The sequence below is a fragment of the Pinus tabuliformis genome, chromosome 7, assembly GCF_031772625.1.
Source record: "Pinus tabuliformis cultivar Carrire ecotype Pingquan chromosome 7, CPIR1, whole genome shotgun sequence".
NCBI classification, from domain to species: domain Eukaryota; kingdom Viridiplantae; phylum Streptophyta; class Pinopsida; order Pinales; family Pinaceae; genus Pinus; species Pinus tabuliformis.
The window spans coordinates 848,475,348-848,497,852 of NC_142293.1; the positions used below are offsets into that span (position 1 = coordinate 848,475,348).

A 22,505-nucleotide genomic window follows, 5' to 3' on the forward strand; every position below is an offset into this window, starting at 1 on the left:
ATTATATATTTTAATGTTTGGTTTAGATATATCATAAGTAATTAAAATATTTTCTTTTATATTTAATTAAAAAATTTATAAAATTAAATTCAAATAAAATATTCATAAAATATTTTAATTGTGAAATGAGAAATTTGATAAGTCATGGCATTGGCCATGCTATTGTAATAAAGCCTATTTAGAAATTAATGATATTTATTGTAAAGAGGAAGTGAATATTTATAGTTAAAAATAATATTGTATTATAAGTTTATTGTAAGTATTAAAGTTTTTATGATTACAAAATTATTATTTTAATTTATAAGATAAAATAGATCTATTTTTTTTTTTACTTTTTATTGTTATTTAATAGAGCTAACATGTTAATGCTTACAAATAATTACCTTTAATAAGCATTATTTCTACACATTTATATTTTAATTACTACTCATATCTATATGAACAACTTTGTTTGATAAAAATTTTGTAAAAAAAATAGTTTGTGTTATTTTCTATATATATATAAATACGATCAACGGCCTTCTTCAAATGAAATACTTCTCGGAAATATGATCAAAAGCCCACTTAATGGAGCACTTCTTTTAAAATTGGGAGTAAGGAATTTGTTGTTCTGTTTCTTTTGCAAACAGAAATATGATCAGAAGCTTGCTTTAAATGATATATATATATATATATATATATATATATATATATATATATATATATATATATGTGGGGAGTAAAGGCATATATATATGGGGAGTAAAGTGTATTTTTGATATTATTAAATGAGATAATAATTATCACAGGCATTCAAAATTTGTAATTGACAATGTTAAGAGTAAATAAAGTTAAAATATTATAAAATTATTTTCAAATATTAATATAAATTTATTTTTTAATTTAATGTTAATAGAAACAATACTCTAAAAGCCAGTAGTGTGGTGTTTGAGGAGGAAAAAAAAATCAAAGTATATAACAAATATATTTATATTGCTGGGGTTTCCCACCAGGAATAAGACTAGTAAATCATTTCATAAAAGCAAAGTCCATAGAAAACCTGACAAATGACTCAATCAGTTATTTATTTCAATAAACATCTACAAAATTGATATATCATCTATCTATGTATTCGGATGAGTAACAAAACCCAGAAATGACTCAATTACAAAATTGATAGATCATTTAATTATTGCAACTAAAATGATAAATCCCTGCAACTAAAATGATAAATGACTCAGTTACAAAATTGATAGATCATTTATTTATTTATTGCAATAAACAGCTACAAAATTGAAGATCATTTATTCATTGGGATGAACAGCTACAAAATGGATCAAGAACTTGCACTTACAGTGACGAGACAAAATGGATTAGTAGATAGTCTATCCATCAGTTATGAAGTGAGCAGTGAAATAGAGCAGATGGATCATGACAATAATCCATCAGTTATGAGCTGAACAGTCAGCTGCAGCAAAGCCAAGAACAGATTTCTGCACATCATACTGAAACAAGAAATTTTGCTGCAAAAGACTCCCAATTATATTTGGCGACCCATCCTTAATGGGTTTGAACCCTACGCATCCCACTCCTTCCTCCACCTCCAATACGTAGTTGCCAGAAGGCGGACTAAACATTTTCCCGCCGCCAAAATCAATTGACAAAGTGGGCAATTTCAGATTCTTCACTCCAGATGTATTAAAGCACAGATCAAACTGTGCGGGATCTTCTGTTGTAGTCGTCGGATATGCAATGGCCGAACCGAGGGCCTTCATTATTACATCATACGCCTCATTTTTGAAATATGTCAGAGAAGTCCCAGAGTCTACAATGGTCCCACCATTACCGGAATTATTATCCATCTTCCAAGCATTGCTGGATATGGGAAGACTCTTTCCATCAATCACCATTCCTTGAACTCCAACATAATAACTGGGTGTGCCTCCTCTCAGAATAGGGATATACTGAACGGGCTTCTTTAAAAACTTGGACGACTGTTGGAGAATATCTCCGAAGACCAGCGAGTTTTTCTCTCTGAGCGGATTCAGATAGTCTCTTAAGCAGAAAGAAAACTTGCCTCCATATAAAGGCAGAGTTTGTTGAGCAAATGAAGTGAAAGCTTGACCTAATCCCAGCACGCCTCCGGAGCTCACAGGTGAACTCGCAGGCTGGTTCTCCATTCCGCATCCCATCAATACCCTTGTTGCCCCCGGCAACTTAGCTTTGTCATCCGTGATCTTCAAGGTTATGTTTTCCCGGATATAAGGGCCGCTGGTGGTGGTGCCATCCATGTAACCCTGGCTGTACCTGCACGCCTTCATGGAACCATAACATGCTGTCTTGGGGGCTAGTACAGAAACTGCAGTGCAATCTTTGGAATTACAGGGAATATATGATAAAGAGGAGGATTTGGTGGGTTGGAACGTGGGAAGGGGCTTTGCGGTCGCGGATCGGATATTGGGATTGCAATTCACCCACACAAGATCGCTGCCTGTGTCTGGAACCATGAGAACCTTCTGAGGAGGGGTTCCCACGCTGAGGTCCACGAAATAAAGAGCCAATCCCATGTCTAGTGCACCAGAGCCTATAGGCGTTTCAAAGCCTGAAGTTCCTAGCCTCCTGTGATGATAAGTCGAAGTATTATTATTCATGGATTGGCAGGACCTTGTAATTCGCATGGAGTCCACAAGTAAAAGTTGTTGTATCATGTCATGTGTGCTTCTCAAATGCTTCTTGGGGATCATTTTCATCTCCATCTTCACACTTATATCTTCACCTCCACCTCCATTTGCATGTTGCAGCAAGAAGAGACAGTGCAGGATGTATAGCAAGAGAAGCACGCCGTGTTTCGCCATATTTCTGATATGCAGAATCAGTGTCACCCCAGTATCACCAAATCACTCCATGCGAAAATGGAGGCCATGCTTTGAAATTTATACTAATTTACCTTCACATTAAAATAATAAATTACAACTACTTTCAATAAATCAAAACAGTTAGCGGGTCCCAAAACAAACTGAAAAGGGTGTGAAAATAAAACCAAAACTGTGAGCCTGGTGTCAACAACTCCGTCAACGCTCAATAAATCAAAACAGTTCGTGGGTCCGAAAACAAATTGAAAACGGTCGGCCTGGTGTGAAAATGAAACCAAAATTGTGAACCTGGTGTCAACAACTCCCGCACCGCTCTTCTTAATGATAGTTTTTTAAGAGTTCACATGATATTAAATTACTATACGCAAACACTTTTTGTTATTTAGTTGGTGCTAAACTTTTCATAGAAAAATGGCTGATTTGTTCAGTAATTATTACGTTATTCCGTACGCTAAGTATTATTATTTCTTATACTTCCATAACCTTATACCCATTGTTTCACAAATATTATTATTTCTTATACTTCCATAACCTTATATCCATTGTTTCACAAAAATGGGGGTTAGGGCATTAGTTTATTATTTCTTGTACTTCCATAAGCTAAGCAACGGGTTGACCATATCCCTTGTTTCACAAAAATGGGGCCTAGTGCATCAATTCGACATCCAGCTTCATTATAACCTTAGAACAATTTTTCTCGGCAATAAGTGGACACTTCGACATCAAGCTTCATTATAACTCAAACAGATTTTCTTGGTTATAAGTGGACACTTTATTGGTTATTTTACTTTTCTATGTTATAATGGCTATTAAGATATTTAATTAGTTAGTTAGTAAGTTACTCAACTTTTTATTAAAAAATGATTAATTGTTTTGTTCATTTATAGTAAATTTTATAAAAATATTAATATATTTATTTTCCATATATATCAATATTCCATATATATCAATAAATTTAAGATATGTAATTTAGTTAGTTAGTTACTCAACCTTTTATTGAAAAATGATTAATTAATTTGTTCATTTATCATACTTTTTATAAAAATGATTAATTTATTTACTTTCTATATATATCAATAAATTAAATACTTATAAAAAAATATATTTCACATTGTAAAAAAATGGAAAAAAAAAATCTTTAAAATACACTGAATCATAAATTTATTCTAAATTATTTTATTAATTATGAAAAGAAATTAATATATTAATTAATAATAAATATAATAAGATTTTTTATTATGGAGGGATCATAAAAAAATTTAATATATAAATAGGATTTGTTACAATATCATGGACCAATATCATGTATTACTAATACCTCATGCTCAAAAAAGTATCATTCATATTCATATGACACATCTTCACATCATATTAATCAATTTAATTAAAAAAGAGAAAGAGCATAACTACTTTGGATATAAATCTTTGTGTAGACTACTAAAAATATGCTAGAATATTATTAGGCAATTAAATCTCTACCATCCACCTAATAATTATTGATAATTAAATTAAAATTCTAAAAGTCTTATTCTAAATGCATTCCCACAATATTTTGATAAAATCACGGACGCATTTTTTTAAATCCATCTTATCGCGGTAAAACTTCAAGATTTTGGATGCTCGACACATTTTTGATGGTACCAAATCTATTTTCACCATCAAAAACACGATTCAAACACTACTACCGCGAGACTTTGTCCACTTTTGACGCCTCGGTACTCGCTTTGGTAGACTTGTCCATTATAATATTCATATTTTCTTATTATTATAGTTATTTTATATTTTCCCTAACCACATCCAATTAAAGTGTTTTAATGGTTCATGAAAAATTCAATTATTTATTTAGTTAATTAAAGCAAGTTTTATTAAAAAAATGATTGATTGTCCACTCATTAAGTTTTAGTCCATACACATCCGTAAACTAAATACTATTATTCCTTACACCTCCATAAACAAAGAAAAGGGTTGATTATATCCCACATCTCACAAAAATAGGCCTCAGTGCATCATTTTAACATCTAACTACATTATAAGAATAAATTATTTTTATTAATAATTTTCCTTGGTTTTCAACAATATTATTTTTACCATTTCTCATATTCATCTAACATTTTTTTTTAACATTAAAATCAACTTTTGTTACCTAATTTGGCATTATTATCTTGGCTAAGAACAACATAAGTCATCATTAAGCTCTCCATAATACAATTGGCTAACTACACAAACATACTCTAAGACATGAATTTTGAGTTTTATTAGTTGTATAGAATTTAACTATATTGACTCATACATATTTTCTTAAAAATAACTCTCCACCATTTTAAATTAACAAGAGTATGGCATGAGAAAGGATGATGTATCATAGGGGGTGGTGGGGTCTACATTGCACCTTGCAATGAATGGAGGAGACTTGGCACACTATCTCCCATCCATATTTCATGGTAGTTACGAAATCATCCAAGATCTAGGGAACTCCATTTATGTCACCTAGTTGTTGCAACCATATGTTCACTTCTTCTTGGATGTTTCAAGTTATACTCCTCAACAACTTAGTCACTTCAATTTGCACTCCTTCGCCCATTTCTCAACAATGGACAATGAGTGTTTCCTTCAGTTCCTTGCTCCATTCATGGCTTTCAAAAGGGATAGCGAACAAGAATAAGTCTTCTCGTGATCCTCTATTCACTTTAGTGCTCACTCTTCATACTTCTTGCCCCCCATATTTTCATTCTTAATCATTATTCATGTTTCAGTCCCCAACATGACAAGGCATTAGGCTCAATGCCATAGGGGAGGTGATACTCACAACTCACAAATTGGTTGATGCACCAAGTTCAAAGTTAAATCCTCGGCTCAAAAGTTTCATGAGGATACTTCTCCATAAATTTAGCATGATCTTAGGGAGGTTGAGGAGGACACTCTTCAGGAAAATGACTATCATCTAGAATATGAAATTCTTACAAATATTGTAGCTTAGGTCCTTATTACTAGCCATGCTCTTGGGTGAGTGAACTAATATATTTGCACTATTGATTCATAATGGAAGATGAAGTCTCTATTGGGAAAAGTTCTCCTTGAGGGAAATGATGCAAAGGATGAAATTCTTCTTATGTTAGATGAAATGCAAGGATACCAAGCAATGAGTAGCAAGTATTGGTAAGGTCCCACCTTACCAACCATCAATATTATACTACGGCTGACTCAAAATGCTATTTAAGTTTAAGTTTTTAAGATGTAAAAGTTAATGCAAGGTTATATATCTATATTTTTATTTTTATTGGTGTTCTTTACACTACATACTAATTTCTACTAGATAAATAACCCATGGTAATATTAAACTTCTAATTAAGGCTATAGGGTCATGGTTCCTCAAGATCCAAAACTTACAACCATAAGTCTTAAAATCACATTTAAATCATAGTCTTTAGTGGGGTAAATAATATCAATATTTACAAACCACAATTTCCAATAAGCTAATTGTTCATTCTATTGCAATTAATTTTGTTTAAAAGTGACTAATTTGATTTTGTTCTAGATAGTATGCCTATGAATTCTTTGGTAAAACAAAGGGAATAAAAAAAATATAACTCAACTTCTAAAGGAGTGGTTTCCAATTATTATGAATTCATATGTGAGCTAACAATTACAAGATTTCACCTAACCAATTTGTCTTCCATGGATTTTTACTTCAATGGAACCATCATGCTTATTCTTTGAGATATCTCCAAAAATACCATGGTTGAAAATCCTAAATTTACTTAGTCATTTTTATAGACAATTCATAGATGTAATTAGCTACAACCGTTGAAGCATTATGTCAAATAGTTTGCAAGCATGAAGTGTACAACCATTGAGGCATTTTTTCAAACACTTACAACAATAACCCTTTAGGCGATTTCACCAAAATTAACTAACATGAATCTAAGATTACATAATTTCTTTTTCTTTGTCATTAATGCCAAGAAGTGAACCTAATACATAAGTAGAACTGTCATCCATCTAGATTGCTACATATACAAAAATTAGGCACATAATGACTATAAATATTTAATAATTTTTACAAATATCTCACTGTGATGTAGCTACAGCCATTGGGAAATTTGAACAATGGTTAGCAGTCACAAAACAAGCTACTAGTTGTTAAACTATCAAATAAGGAGTCACAAGTTTATTAAACTATCAATGTATTAACCATTGATACTTTAAAATAATAATTCCAAGATTATATAATATACTAGTTTCATAAAAAGAGATTACCACGTAAATCGCAGCTACAAAAAAAAAAAAAAAACAACAACAAGACAAACCGCAAGGCAGCAACAATAAATATGTAAAATATAGAAGATTATAGAACCGAATTCTGGAACTCTATTTTTTGAAATCAAAGTTGGGGCGACATGGCTATATGGTATAGATATCCCCTGAAGTTGAAATAAATCAAAATAGAAATGCCGAGAAATGTGATTATTTAAAACCACAACCCAAAACAAATTCACATTATCTCATTTATCCCTTCTGTCAAACATATACTATGCAAACTTATCTATAGCTGTAAAAAGAGAAGAAATGACCAAATTTATGATATTAACATGTTTTCATAAAAATCATGGCAGCCTGAATGCTTCAGCCATTAAGACATGATCTAAATCAACTTGCAATGAAACTGCACACAAAAAACTTACATAAAATAAACTACAATTATTGCAAAATTCATTTAACATTTAGTGTGCAGCATTTGATATACATCTAAGTTTCAGTGAACATTCAAATAAGAAAAACCATGTAATGAACTACAAAATGAAACACAATATAATGTTTTCAACATACCTCACAGTGAATTTATACAACTCAAAAAAATGGGAGTATGCTCTAGGTCCAATGAGAGTATGCTCCAACTCCAATATCCTTGTCAAATCATTGTGAACCACTCAATTTTCCTCCCAACCATTTCCAGGAAGAACTTCTCCCCCTAGAACCCCCAAGCTGCAAAAGCTCACAAATAGTACCAAAAGCAACAGTAGGGAGATTTGCAAGGCAAACTAAGGAAGCAAATTTTCACTTCCTCTCAATATCACTCATAGCCAACCTCAATAGCTAAAGATATTAGGATTTTAACAATAATTTCATATTTATTATGGAAGCAAATGGCTACTCTCCATATATCTCCCTCTCACTATTTTCCTCAAGTCTCTTCCACTTTTGGGCTCCTCCTCCCCAAGTGAGAATACATGAGACTCATATATGGGAGGAGCAACCAATTCTTGTCATAAAGGAGGAGTAATTTGAATGCATTGGATTCCATTTAGAGGAGTGTACTTATGCCATTAAGGAGAGATATGCATTAAAGAGAGTGTAAGAGGAATATTTTATGACATATTTTTAATGAGTGAAAAGGAATATGCCATTCTTAGATGAGTGCATAAAATAGAGTATAATGAATTATTTAAAAGAGAGAGAGAGAGAGAGAGAGAGAGAGAGCCATGAGAGTCATGAAGGAGATGTGTGAATTAATTGAGGAGATAAAATTGAATTGTAATTCCTTTTTAATAATAAGATAATAATAATATTAATAATATTAAGGATTCAATCAAGATTGAACTATTAGGATTAATTAATGATAAGTTACTTTGTTTTTCTTCAACTCCACTTGATTACCAATTTATGTAAAGTGATTTACTATTTTTGGAAAGTCGTGCTTGAGATGTTGGACATGACTTTCTATTTTTAGAAAGTCATTCTAGAATTGTGAAAATGAAATTTTATTTAAGGAAATTCATACATGAGTGGTATTTTCATTCTGGAGAATAGGGATTCTGCACCCCTATTTCATGCTTCTCCCCGCCTTAGTAGATTGAGGACTTCGCACTCTGATCTACTCCAAAGATCTAAGATTCCACAACTTGATCTTTTTAAATATTCAAGACTCCCTAGTAAGGCCTTGTTCAAAGACCTGCACACATTACAATCTCATAGATCAAAGGAATCAAATGAATTTCATAATGAAATTAAGTTAATCACATTTTATTGACAATGATGCATGACTTCCATAGTCATTTGAAGAAATGACTTCCACAGTCATTCATAATTGAACATCCTTGTTGGAAAATGACTAGGTACTCTACCACATCCTGCTTAGTACAATATTAGACATATATAATCACACAAATCATGTATCATCCATAAATCATAATTAACCATCTGTTCCACATAACCATGAGAATCCATGGGTATATGTGTCTCAATCTTGGATCACCATCCATGTCATACACGTGCTTCATAAATCAGATACAAACAGAAAAACATATGTATAACATTTTACTTAATCAAAACCATCTAATACAAATAATCAATGATGCCACATATAAGAGGAAGTATAACTATATAAAACATTGTTCCCCACTCCAATGATCAATTTGTCATACATAAACATAAAAGGAAATATAACTATGTATGTAAAACATTATTACTCAATCAAGTGATCAACCTATCATATATATATAACCCTTGATAGGAGTGGCAAAATTATACTAGAAAACCATGACACTACAAAGTCTTTCCCCAGGTCCAGAAGCTATTGGTTAAGCAGAAGCCACACCTCTAATTTTTTGAATGAGTACTAAGCCTTTGGATCCTCTATTTTTTAGTTTTGGTACATATATTACCATAGGAAAGCACAAGAATCTCAAATTCCTTTATATTCCCTTGTTGTGGACTTGTCATAAAATCACATTTTGCTCTATTTTGAACTTGAGCTCTTTAAAGACAAAATCTTGATGCACTTCCAATGGTTTAATTTCCCAAGTCGCATATGAAATGCATGCATGGGGACTTTGAGCATGTAACTTTCGAAATGATCAATGAAGTTGGCTTCCTCAATACACCACCGCCCACCCCCAACCCAAAAGATAAAAAAAAATAAAAAAAATGACCCAACTCAACTAACCCCATGAATGTGTTGGTCAATAATTGTCATTCAAGTCAATATGAAACACACTTGATGACCACACTTGGAGCCCTAATGAAGATTCCCTAACCCTTATCCTACTCCCAATGTTCTTATGCATGAAGAATCCTAAAAACCCCAAGGTATGTACTATAAATTCATGAACAGTCATAAAGAAAATCAAATTTTAGCATCTTTAAGACATCATAACACAATGACCCCTTCACTACTTGTAGAAGACTCTTTCCTCTTTCCAATGATCCCTCACTCATCCTCTAAATCCTGGTAGTCTAAGAGAAAATGATTTTTTAAGATAAAATATCATATTCTCTACCCTAGCATACCTAAGCTCAGTTAAATTAAGTCGAACTCCCTTCAAAGTGTGAAAATTTCTAAATAGAAATCCTACTGTAATGATTAATATTATTTCCTCTACTTATTATCTCAGAAATAAGTTATACATGGTGCTCTTACAACAACTATTGAAATATATTCTACTGCAACCTTCACAATTAAAACATTATAGAAGGTAAATGTAAGGAAAACTATTTGCACAAATACAATCACAATGACAATTATTTTTGAACAATTGTCCCCAGAAAAACCTAATGTGGGAAAATCAGTGCAACAGATGAGGGTTTTATTATTCTTTAGCAAATTCTCATGTACAAATTACAACCAGAAAAATAGGAATGAGAGATTTTACACACACTTCCTGACAAATTTCTGACCCAGGTGAAACACTCTTTCTTCCCTAGAATCCTTTTGCATCCATCTGCATCAAATTTATCACATTGGCCCAGTGTCAAGTTACCCACGTAGGCTCTGCATCAATCTTCCTTTGCGTTGCCTCTTTCTACGTCACCCTATTCCTTCTCTACGTCTTGCTACCTTTCACTACCAAAATATGTTGATGCCCTCTCTTCCTTTCTCACCTGCAACTCTCCCTCTCATTCAATTTTCTCTTTGCGAACTTCGACCAGTGAGAAAATTGATCTTACTTGGGTAACTGAGTATCTGCCTCTGGTGTGTTCTCTAAGTGCCCATCAAGCCTCCTTTTATATTCCTTTCGTTGATCCATCAACTGCCCAGATTATATTATAATAGATAGTTAGGATCATTTGACTTGATCTCTACGCTCTTCTAAAAGTTTCACCAACAGTTTAGATTAATACCCATTAATTATTTTAATTTCCTAAGTTTAGACTTAGGGTCCCATTAAAAATAGTTAATTATTTTAATAAAATTGACTTCGGGTGGAATTTCCCAAAATGATTTCTGGGTATTGGATAATGAATGCATTGAAGCCTTCCTGCAAATTTTTAGGCCTAGGTCACATTCGATGCTACTGAAAATCAACACTGCCTCATAGCAAGGAATGTGCTCTAGCAATATACTATTGATGTATAACGCCTTGACTTTGAAGCATCATCCTCTACATTTCTGATGATTAACATGCTGTCCACCAACTACTACTTTTCTCCTATAACTGTACTGTTGCTGACACTGCCACTGCCAAAACTGCATTCGTACTACAACTCCCTCTCAATGTCTACCTCTGTGTTGTTGCTCGCGCTGCCACTGCCAACTATCCCTGCACTATAAACTACTTCTACTACTGAAATGGATTTTCTAGCATACCCATATGATCTCTAAACTGAGTGAAATTAGCTCTTCTGAGAGCCTTTGCAGGTATATCAACTACCTTCTCTCCTGTGGGGACATATTGTAGTTCTACTGCCCATGCTGAACGCGGACTCTAATAAAGTGACAATGGATAACTATGTGTTTGGATTGATCATGAAATACTAGATTCTCAGAGAGTTTGATACAACTCTGATTATCACGGTAAACCTTGGTCACTTCTATCCTTTTTCTGAGCAATCTCACAAGAAATTTTCTTAGTCATATAGCTTCACATGTATTTGTGTTGGCTGCCATATATTCTGCTTATGTTGAGCTAAGAGCTACCGATTTCTCCTTCTTACTGCAGCAAGATATTATCCATGATCTAACACTGAAGTAGAACCCTAAGGTACCTTTTTGGTATACTAAATTACCTGCCCAATCTTCATCAGTGAACCCATTCAAACTAATGTCCTCCCCTCAAGAGTATTTCAACCCATATCCAACTATTCCACGTACATACCTAAGAATGTGTCTAGTTGTCACCGAATGCACCCATTTTGGTGCCACCATGAACTAACTAAGAGTGTTGACATCAAAACAAATGTTTGGACTAACGTTGACCATATACATGAGCGACCCAATGAGCTGCCTATACAATGTGGGATCTACTTCCTTATCTCCTGATACATCTATTTTCATTCATTTGGTGATCATGGGAGTAGCCATGGGTCAACAATCCTACATTCTAAATCTCTTCAGAATTTTTGTACTGTACCTTCCTTGTCCAACGAAGATCTCCCCATTCCTCTACCAAAATTCTAACCCTAGAAAATAATGCATCAACCATGAGTCCTTCAGGTCGAATTCAACTTCAAGGTTCTTCTTACAATCCTGGATGAGCCTGGATGACCTAGGTAAGAATAGGTCATCTACATACAATACCAGAATAAGTGACTCATTATCTACCATTAAATAGTAGAGATTTGGATCAACATCACTCTTGACAAATCCTAACTGTTGCAAGTACTAACTATCAATCTGACCATACCATGCTCTGGGTGCCTGCTTGAGCCCATATAGGTCTTTCTTTAACCTGCAAACATGATTTCTCTTCTCATAAGTTTCGAAGCCTTTGAGTTGTTCTATATACACCTCCTCTTCTATTGCCCTGTTCAAGAATGATGTCTTGACATCCATCTAGTGAATCTCCCATCCCATTTGAGATGCTAGGGATATAACAAATATGATAGAGGTGTATTGAGCAACTAGGGCAAAGGTCTCTTCATAGTCTATTCCTTCTTTCTAAGCATACCCCTTTGCCACGAACCTTGCCTTGTACTTCTCTATACTGCCATATGAAACATACTTGATCTTGTAGATCCATCATGATCCTACAATTGATCTATCTTTTGGTCCAGCTACTACCTCCCAGACATCATTCATCATGATGAAATTGTATTCTTCCACCATGGAATTCACCCATACTTGGTTTTGAACAACTTCCTGAAAACTTGTTAGGTCTATATACTACTAGTGTAACCCATTATTGTTATTAGTTCAACCCCCTTATTATATTTTCGTGCCCATGTAGTCCCCATATTGTTATTATTGTACCCCATAGAAGCCCACTATTGTTATTATTGTGCCCTTACATTATTATTGTTATGTCGGCTCTGATTATATTATGACCCTTTAGACTCTTATATCTAGAAAGGAGGTCTTGTCATTTGTATCATCCAAGAATTGTTAATTTGTGTAATGTAAAAGAGGTTTCCCCCTCGAAGAGGCTTATTTCTAAGGTTTTTATCTATCTTTTCTATCTTTTGTGACTTGGTTTCATCACATTTGGTATCAAAGCTTTGGATTCTAGGGTTTTGTTGCTCCAAACAGGTCATCATGGAATTTTCACTATAATTGTTTCGCTACGAAGTTTCAAAAGCTGAAAAAAAACCCATTTGACAAGAAATCAGTCTGAACTGCTGGCCTGAATTTCAGATCTTTTCCCACTATATTTTTGGAGATATGATCTAAGGACGTTAAGGTTTTTGCAAGCTCCCAAATTTCATCTTAAACAAGTCATCGTGGAATTTTCACTATAAAGTTTTTTCTATGAAGTTTCAGACTCTGAAATTAAATCCCATTTGTGCAAAAATCATGGTGAAGCTCGAGCTAGAATTTCAGATTTTTCTTCGCTATATTTGCAGAGATACGGTCCAACACATTTAGGATCTCTGCAAGACCTTGAATTACTTCCCAAACAGGTGACCTTAGAAAAATTGTCATAACTCTCTCTTTGAGCATCTGATTCAAATTTCGTCAGAAGTAACAGAAATCGGACGGGATGTAGTTTTTTGGGTAACATTTTCAGAACCTAAGGTAAAAAATGTTACATGTGACACTTCGTACATGTTCACTCTACTGAACAAGTTTATAATCAGGTCATAGTGGGAGAGTTGACATAACGCTTCCTTGGAGAATCAAATATTGATCAGACTTATGGGGTTAGCAAGAGGACTCAGAGGGCTACCACAGGTCTCAATTTTAGACCTTGGAGATTTGCAATTTTAGATATGAAACAGATTCAAGATCAAGGTCCTAAAAGCACGAAAAATAATGACTCGAATCAAGAAAATAGAAACACCTAGTAATAAAAACTGGATGGATGATTTGAAGAATGTGACCGAAGCTAAGATAAATAGTTTTATCTATTCCATGGAAGCTGATATCGATGATATGAAAGCATATTGGAAGAAATGCAGGGAATATTTGAAGAAAGTCATGGAAGGTTTGAAGGAAGGTGGGACAAAGCTGCTACAAGAAAGGCCTCCTAGTGGCGAAAATGTAGTAGAGGAAACTCATGATGAGAACAAAATTAATGTTAATCATGATTTCATAGAATCTAACATTGGATTGAAGACCCAAAATATTCCAAAGGTAGATATGAGGGAGTTTGACGGCAAGGATCCCATAACATGGATACTACAAATGGAGAAATATTTTGATCTACATAATGTGTAAAACACACAAAAGGTACATATTGCACCTTTATATTTAGAACCGAATAAATTTGTATGGTATAGAGGTATTTGTTTCTGTAAACAACTTGTCACCTGGTCAATTTTCACGGAGGAAATGATAGCACATTATCAGGATCCAAAGAGCAACACCTTCTTTAGCCAAATGATAAATCTCAAACAAAAGGGTTCAATGGCAGAGCACATTGAGGACTTCCAAAAATTGAATATAAGGGTAAATCATATTCCATAGAAGCATAGGATTGAATTCTTCATAGGGACTTTAAATGATAACATCCAACATGAAGTTCACCTTTGGGACTAATGGAGAAGGCATACAATTTGACAAGAAAAATTGAAAGCAAAATTATGGCAATGTTGTGGCCACCAACAACCCCCCTCCTTATTTAGTATTAGCAATAACACTAGGTAAGTGGGGACCCTTAGTAAAAATTCAAAAAATTCAATTAAAACTCAAGTATTTTACTCCTTAAGAAAACATCGCATCACGCAAAGACTGATAGGGCATTTCCTTATGAGTAAAAATGATAAACTGCGAGAATGCGACGTGAATCCATCGCATCGCATGCATTAAGAAACACTCACATTGGAAAACTTTAAAAAATCGCCGATATCCGATATGTGATATCGCATATTGCAATGTCGCATGAAAAAACACATAAACATTTAACGATTGTAGCGATCCGTGATCTTGCGATAGCGCGATACTGTGATCTGCAATTTTGCGATAGCGCGACAGTGCGGTCTGCGATTTTGTGATAGTGCGACAGTGCAATCCATGATCTTGCGATAGCACGACAGTGTGATCCACGATCTTGCAATAGCGCGATCAAGCAACCCTGCGATAACACATCTTAATGAAATGTGTGGTAATGCGATAATGTGATACTACGATGCTGCGATGCGAATCGCAGAAACATTCCATCACAGATTTTCCCCGGCTCAACATTCAAGAAAAGCTATCCATAAACCAAAAATTAGATATGCGCTTTAATGATAAGTAATGAATGATGTGCCAGTTGTTAATAAAAGACGGTTTTGTGTTTTTTGAAGAGTCTGTTCACGTCAGGTGGCATGTTTTTGTACATCTGTAGAGTGTAAAGCTTTCTTGTCGATTTTTATCATCATTACTCTCTCCTCATGTGTGAACTGCAGGAACGAAAAACATAAACAACATGAAGCAATGTGCAGGAAGCAATAAAGGAAAAGGGTAAAACTCCAATGCTCAGAGACAGAGAAGAAATGCCCTCATAAGCGGATACCGCATGTAATAGAGCCGCAAACTCACAGAGCACTGTTGAGCTATCCGTTACAGATCTTTCAGTCACAGCCATGGTTGAATGAGTAGTTGAACAATGCTGATATCAACAGGTAGTTTAACACTCAAGATTAGAAGCTCACGAAAGCAGTATGTTTACAAAATTTTGAAGCTTATACTCGGTGAAGGAAAAGGTGGTAAAGGCGAAAAACGCATTAGAAAGGCCTGGATCAAAGAACGGAGGCAGTTTTCGATGCGCGATTAGCGCCTATCACTAATCGCGCATCGTTGAGAAAATTGCTCAAAAAGCAAAGCCTCTAACTGCTCAGTCACTTGTAAGCCCGAAAAACGCAAGAAAGAAAAGGCAGAAGCAATTCGAGGATTAACCAAGTGGAACTTGGATTATTACTGGGCATACACAGTAAATCCACATAGCCAGAGGATGAATCTCGAGTATATCATCTATTTTGCTAAAAAGATGGTGCCAGCTCTTACCATTTCTATTTGCTTAGCTCAACCAAAAGCGGGAGACAGTCAGCCTACTCTACCCTGGAAAATATTGAATGCTCGCAACATTAAGGAGCAAATGCAGAAATAGTTAGATATTAGATTTAATTTTTAGAAATAGTTTTGCTTAGAAAAAGGGCGGTCATTTAAACCGTATCCTGAATCTGTGTAATTAAGTTATTTAGTTAGTAGTATTTAAACCCTTCTCATGCATTTAGAGAAGGGTCCAGAAATTTATCAAAAACTTGTCCTCAGAACATGCACTTTTGCACCCTCAGAGGAGGTTTTGGTGAATGAATGGATCAAGATTTGTTGATGTTTGCATTTGATATCTGCTACTGATGTTGCACTTCTGTACTCTTACTAGATGTTAGAGCAAGGAGAGATAAATAATTGTTGCTTGAAGCTTATGACTAAGACCAGTCATAAATGGTACTTTTATCTCTTGACCATTTCTGCTTATATGTTAAAGTGATATACAATTTTTAGTTGTTTATGTATTATTGCATGAATGCTTGAGTTATCATTTGGCACTTTTGTACGGTGGTAGCTATTGATTTATGTGTAATGTATGAATAGCTTATTATGCAATATGTTGTTCACAACTGTTTCGTCTAACTTTTTATGTGAAGTGGTTCATCTTAATTGATTTCCTTTCTTATAATTGCTGAATGATCTTTATTACCAATTGTTATTTGAAATCTCTTTAGATCGCATAATAGAAGAATTATATCCCAAGTTAGCATAGATTTAGATGTGTTGTTTATTAGATTACAATAGCATAGAATTAGATTAATGTTTGAATTAGAATAGCTTAGATAGGAACTATTAGATCAACAACATCCAATTCTACATACACACACTCATAGATTGGGAAACTGGTCCCATTATCCCCAGTCAGACCTGCTATACCAAACGGATAAGGAGCTACCAACCAAGGTCCGGACCGGGCAGGTATCCCCCTTGTTGTCGACCCGATTTTCGGGGCTTCAACATATTTGGTGCTAGAAGGAGGGCCTGAACTATGAATCGCAAGTAAATCCAAATCTGAATACCATTCTGAGAGTAAATCGCCCTCATCATCTCCCCCAACTTCCCCATTACATTTAAATCCAGAGTCAAAAGTCGCTCAAGTATCAACCGCTGCTACACACCCTGATATTTCAGAACAATCTACCATTGAACTTCCTGAAGTCGAATCCCTGATTCACAAACTTCAGCGATTTTCCATTTCTCCTCAGAGGTCTGATAAATCTCAAGGCAGCGTGACTTCGCAGTACAACCCTGCTCATCCCCTGACTAGGCTAAAGAGTGAAAAGTTTGGCGCCCAGCCAACCGAATTACCTTTTCCCACCAGGAAAAGAGTGAGGAAATCACCGCAAGAGTCTGACAGTGAGACTCTTTCGTCAGCATCGTCCATCTCAACTACTTCACCGCAAAGTCAACCATCCACACCTCCACTCCAGATCATCGTTCAACTGTCCACTGGAACCCCCACAACCCCTCTTCAATCATCTACAATCATAGCATCCTCATCCTCCCAGCCGCAGGGATCATCTTCTGCACTTTCCTCTGTTAGCAGTTCAACAATGGCCCAGTCTCCATGGAATAACCCTGGGGCAGTCTTAATGCCTGCACCCTTGAGTCAAATACCGGCCCATCCTGAGAAATAGCTGCCTAAATTCAATTATGAGGCAGGCATGCTAGCAGAAGAGCACATAAACAACTTCATGATTTCCATTAATCTCAATGGAGTTACTAATGAAGATGTTGTTGTTCAGCTTTTTCCCTATACACTGCAAGGAACAGCCGGGTCATGGTACTTTTCATTACCCTCCAGATCCATCACAAGTTGGGACATCTTCCAGGACCAATTCCTAACCAAGTTTGGTGATGACAGGTCAACGGCAACGTTAATCAATGACCTATCCAATCTTAAAGCCGAAACTAGAGAGCCTATCAAGGATTTCAATTTATGATTCAACAAAATTTTCAACAAAATTCCCACTGCTTCCCAGCCCAGTGAAGAAGTATGATGTGAATGGTATATTACCGCTCTACCATCGAACATAGCAATCTTCGTGGATAGGGCAAATAAAATAACCTTAGCTGATAACATGAAAGAAGCGATAGCAGTAGAGAAACGAATAATAGCCCTGGAAAAGAGATCCGCGATAGAGGAACGTAAATCCAAAAAAATCACCTTCAAGGAAGACTCCAAGAAGAAACAAGCAAAAGATCCTTTTGATTTGGAAGGATTGCAGAAAGTTTTAAAGACCATGTCCAATGATATGGTCGACATAAAAAAGCAAGTAGCAGAAACTTCTTCAAAAAATCCCTACAAAGCTTTTAAAAGAGGTCCTTCAATGGATGCAAAGCCACCCAACACCATTTCAAATGCTGAATCCGAGGAAGAGGAAGAGGAAATTGCCACTGAAGGGCAGACTGATGACGAAGAAGTTGTGGAATTACAAGGAATGTGGGATTTCATCCTCCCACAAGAAGAAGATCAAGAAGTATTTCCAGTTAGCACACGAAGCAAAAATCAGCTTGATCCTCCCCAAACTACCCCTAAGTCGAAGAGCGCAAGCTCTGCAACAAAGGATAAAGTCGCAACAAAGAAAACGACATCTAAAGCGACTCAAACTAGCCCAGTCCAAGCAGATGAAATGACTCCATCTAAAACACTGATAGTGTCGGATGAAATGGAGTACAATATTATTGATGACATGAAGAAGACTAGGGCTAATATCACCCTTTACGAACTGAGCAAGTTGAAACATCAACAGAAGATAATGATGAAAGAATTACATGCCGTGCCAGTTGCACCTTTGCCTGCCGCTGTACTTTCTCAAGCTTCCCATAACATGGGAAGACCTCCAACTAATGCGATCAATAAGATTGATCCAAATGACATCGCCCTAATTGGAGGAAGGTCAAGATCTCACACTCCCTCGTTTCTCCTTACTTATGAAATCTTCAATAAAAATGTGCACAATTGTTTGGTAGATTCCGGTGCTTCATCGAATAATTTACCCAAATCTATATGTGCCAAGTTAAATGTTCAACCATAGAAATCCACAATGTGCATAGTTCAGCTAGATCGATCTCAAGTCAAAGTGATTGGCAAACTAAATCAAGTAACCATAAGGTTGTCATCCAACCCGAAGGTATGTCAGGTTATTGACATTCTAGTTGCCGATATCCCAGAATTCTATGGCTTAATTCTTAGCAGGGATTGGTCAGAGAAACTCCATGGATATTTCGCAACCGACTGGTCGCACATGTGGCTGCCCTACAACGGTAAACCGAATCAAATAAAAATTGAACGAGAGCTACACGAGAAGTACATAGTAACAGAGTTAGAGGGAGAAAATGAACCAGTAGCGTATAATAGCAGCATTATTGGCAATTACTCGGTAGATTCTTTCCTTGGCAATTTCAATGCTCATGCATCACCCTATTTAGAACACTCTGTTTTGTCCCAAGTCGAAAATTTTTCTCGAACTGATAGTTCGAAATGTATCAATTTTTTAGATAAACCTATAAATAAATATTTGTTTTGGAAATTATTTTTTGATGGCACTGGATCTAACGGAGGAGCAGGAGCAGGATGCATTCTGATTAGTCCAAAAGGAGATAAAATCATGCTCACATGCAGACTCGAATTCGATTGCACAAACAATACAGCAGAATACGAGGCTTTGGTTCAAGGCCTATACAAAGCAATCGGGTTAGACGTCAAGTATCTTCAAGTTTTTGGAGACTCTGAGATTGTGGTTAAACAGGTATGTAACACTATACATTGCTTATCAGGTCATTTAAAACACTATCAATCTTTAGTACAAGATCTGATTGAGCATTTCATAGCGTTTCATATTTCTTCAATCCCCAGACTCCAAAACGTAAGTGCAGACCTTTTGGTTAACGTAGCTTCTATGCTTATTCCATCCGAAGATTTTAGTCCAGATAGATTCTCAATAGAATTAATCTTTAGACTGTCCATTCCTGACAACATCACAAATTGGAGAGTATTCAATGATGATCCTAATATCATAAATTTCCTCACGTCTGAAGTATCATACTCCAATCAAATAATTGACGAAGACCAGCACGATCAACAGTTGCAACAAAATAGCACTAATAATGCTATACCTAAGTCGGTGGTCAAGTTAGAAGACTTGTACGATTTGAAAGATCGGTTTAAGAGGTCTACCAATTCAAAACTCCAAAGTTCAACCTTGAACTACGAATTAGTAAACCTAGGGACCGATGCTAAACCACAAAACATTAATCTAGGCCTCGGCCTAGCCCCTGAAGAGAAACTAGCGTATATTCGTCTTTTGAGACAATATAAAATTGTTTTTGCCTGGAATTATGATGAGCTAAAAACATACGACACTTCCATCATCCAGCATACTATTCCCATGATCGATAATGAAAAACCTGTCCAACAAAAGCTGAGAAAGATCCACCCCAATTTAGAAAATCAGATAAAAACTGAGCTCAATAAGTTATTGAAAGCCAGGATAATCTTTCCCGTCAGACATTCCAAATGGGTCTCCAATATGGTACCCGTTAGAAAGAAAAATGGAGATATTAGGATTTGCATTGACTTTCGGAATCTTAACAAAGCCTATCAAAAGACAATTTTCCTCTACCACCCATGGAGCAGATACTGCAGGCAGTGGCGAGCTCAGAATTAATGTCTTTCTTGGATGGATTTTCAGGATACAATCAAGTGTTGGTACATCCTGATGATCAGTTGAAAACCACGTTCAGAACTAAATGGGGCACATACACATATCGGAAGATGCCATTTGGTTTAATTAATGCTAGTGCCACATTTCAAAGAGCCATGGACATCGCATTCAAAGGTTTAGTCAATAAATCTATAGTAATTTATTTGGATGATATAACAGTGTACTCGAAGAAGCGAAACAACCATCTCAAAGACCTGAAACAAATCTTTCAACAGTGTTTAAGGTATGGAATTTCACTTAACCCAAAGAAATATTTTTTCGTGCTAAGTGAAGGGAAACTTCTAGGATTCATAGTGTCAAAATCCGGTATTCACATTGATCCTGACAGAATCAGAGAAATTTCTGAAATATCCCTACCTCATAACAAAAAGGCCATGCAATATTTCCTTGGTCAAATCAATTTTGTAAAGAGATTTGTTCCAGATTTTTCATGAATCGTGTCTCCTTTGCAAACCATGATTAAAAAGAATTCAAATTTTAAATGGGGTCAAGATGAACATGAAGCATTCAACCTGATCAAGCAAGCTATTATTAATGCTCCATCTTTAGTGACTCCGAATTTTTCAGAGCCTTTTATTTTATACACATTTGCCTCAGATAAGTCATATGCTGCGACTCTAACTCAAGCAAATCAAGAAAAAGCGGAAGCTCCAATTGCGTTTTTTAGCTCAAATTTACAGGGTGCTGAACTAAATTATTTAGACGTGGAGAAACAGGCTTATGTTGTTTTCAAAGCGGTCAAATACTTCAGACCTTTCTTACTTAAAACCATACTAAGATCATAGTACCGTTTCCAGTGGTAAGGAATCTTCTAGTACAGAAAGATGTGGGTGAGAAAAGGGCCAATTGGGTTACTGCCTTACAGTAATATGACATTGAGATCAAACCAACAAACATTGTAAGAGGTCAAGGCTTCTGCAAAATGCTGGCCGGAGCATTGCAAATTTCTGAAATTCCATCTGAAGAGGTACAAATGTGTGAGGTAAGCCTAAACGATGCATAATCATTATATGCTTATATCATTTATTATCTCAAGAACAGGTATGCTCCTTCACACCTTGACCATACTAAGAAAAGAGCTCTAAGGTTGAAATCCAAACAATATCAACTCATAAATGATTTTCTTTTTAGAAAAAATTATGATTCTGTTCTTCTTAAGTGTCTTGAGAAAGCTGAAGCTGAAAAATTTTTGCAGGAACTCCACGATGGGCCAGCAGGCGGACACTATGCTGGAGATGCTACTGCACATAAAATCTTACGCACAAGATATTACTGGCCCACGCTGTTCAAAGACTCGCACAGTTACGTGAGAAGATGTCAAGTCTACCAAACTATTGCTGGAAGACAAAAGAAGTTGTCCCTGCCACTACAACCGGTAAACATCGAGCAACCTTTCAGTCAGTGGGGCTTGGACATAATAGGTGACATTATTCCTCACTCTTCTACAGCATAGATACATCCTCACAGGAACAGATTATTTTACTAAATGGGTAGAAGCAGTTCCGCTCAATACGGCTA

The 22,505-nt window shown here is 35.5% G+C and overlaps 1 protein-coding gene across 1 annotated transcript; it reads right to left on the reverse strand.

The window, feature by feature from the left end:
• Nucleotides 1–1,424: 1,424 nt before the first annotated feature.
• On the reverse strand, nt 1,425–2,834 carry LOC149250287 (aspartic proteinase NANA, chloroplast-like). Its single transcript, XM_089453610.1, has one exon. The coding sequence runs from the start codon at nt 2,832–2,834 to the stop codon at nt 1,425–1,427; it is 1,410 nt and encodes a 469-aa protein (XP_089309736.1).
• Between the last annotated feature and the right edge of the window lie 19,671 nt (nt 2,835–22,505).

Bases quoted from the DNA above. Each gene is read 5' to 3' on its own strand.
- LOC149250287 (XM_089453610.1), bottom strand. From the start codon at position 2,834: ATGGCGAAACACGGCGTGCTTCTCTTGCTATACATCCTGCACTGTCTC.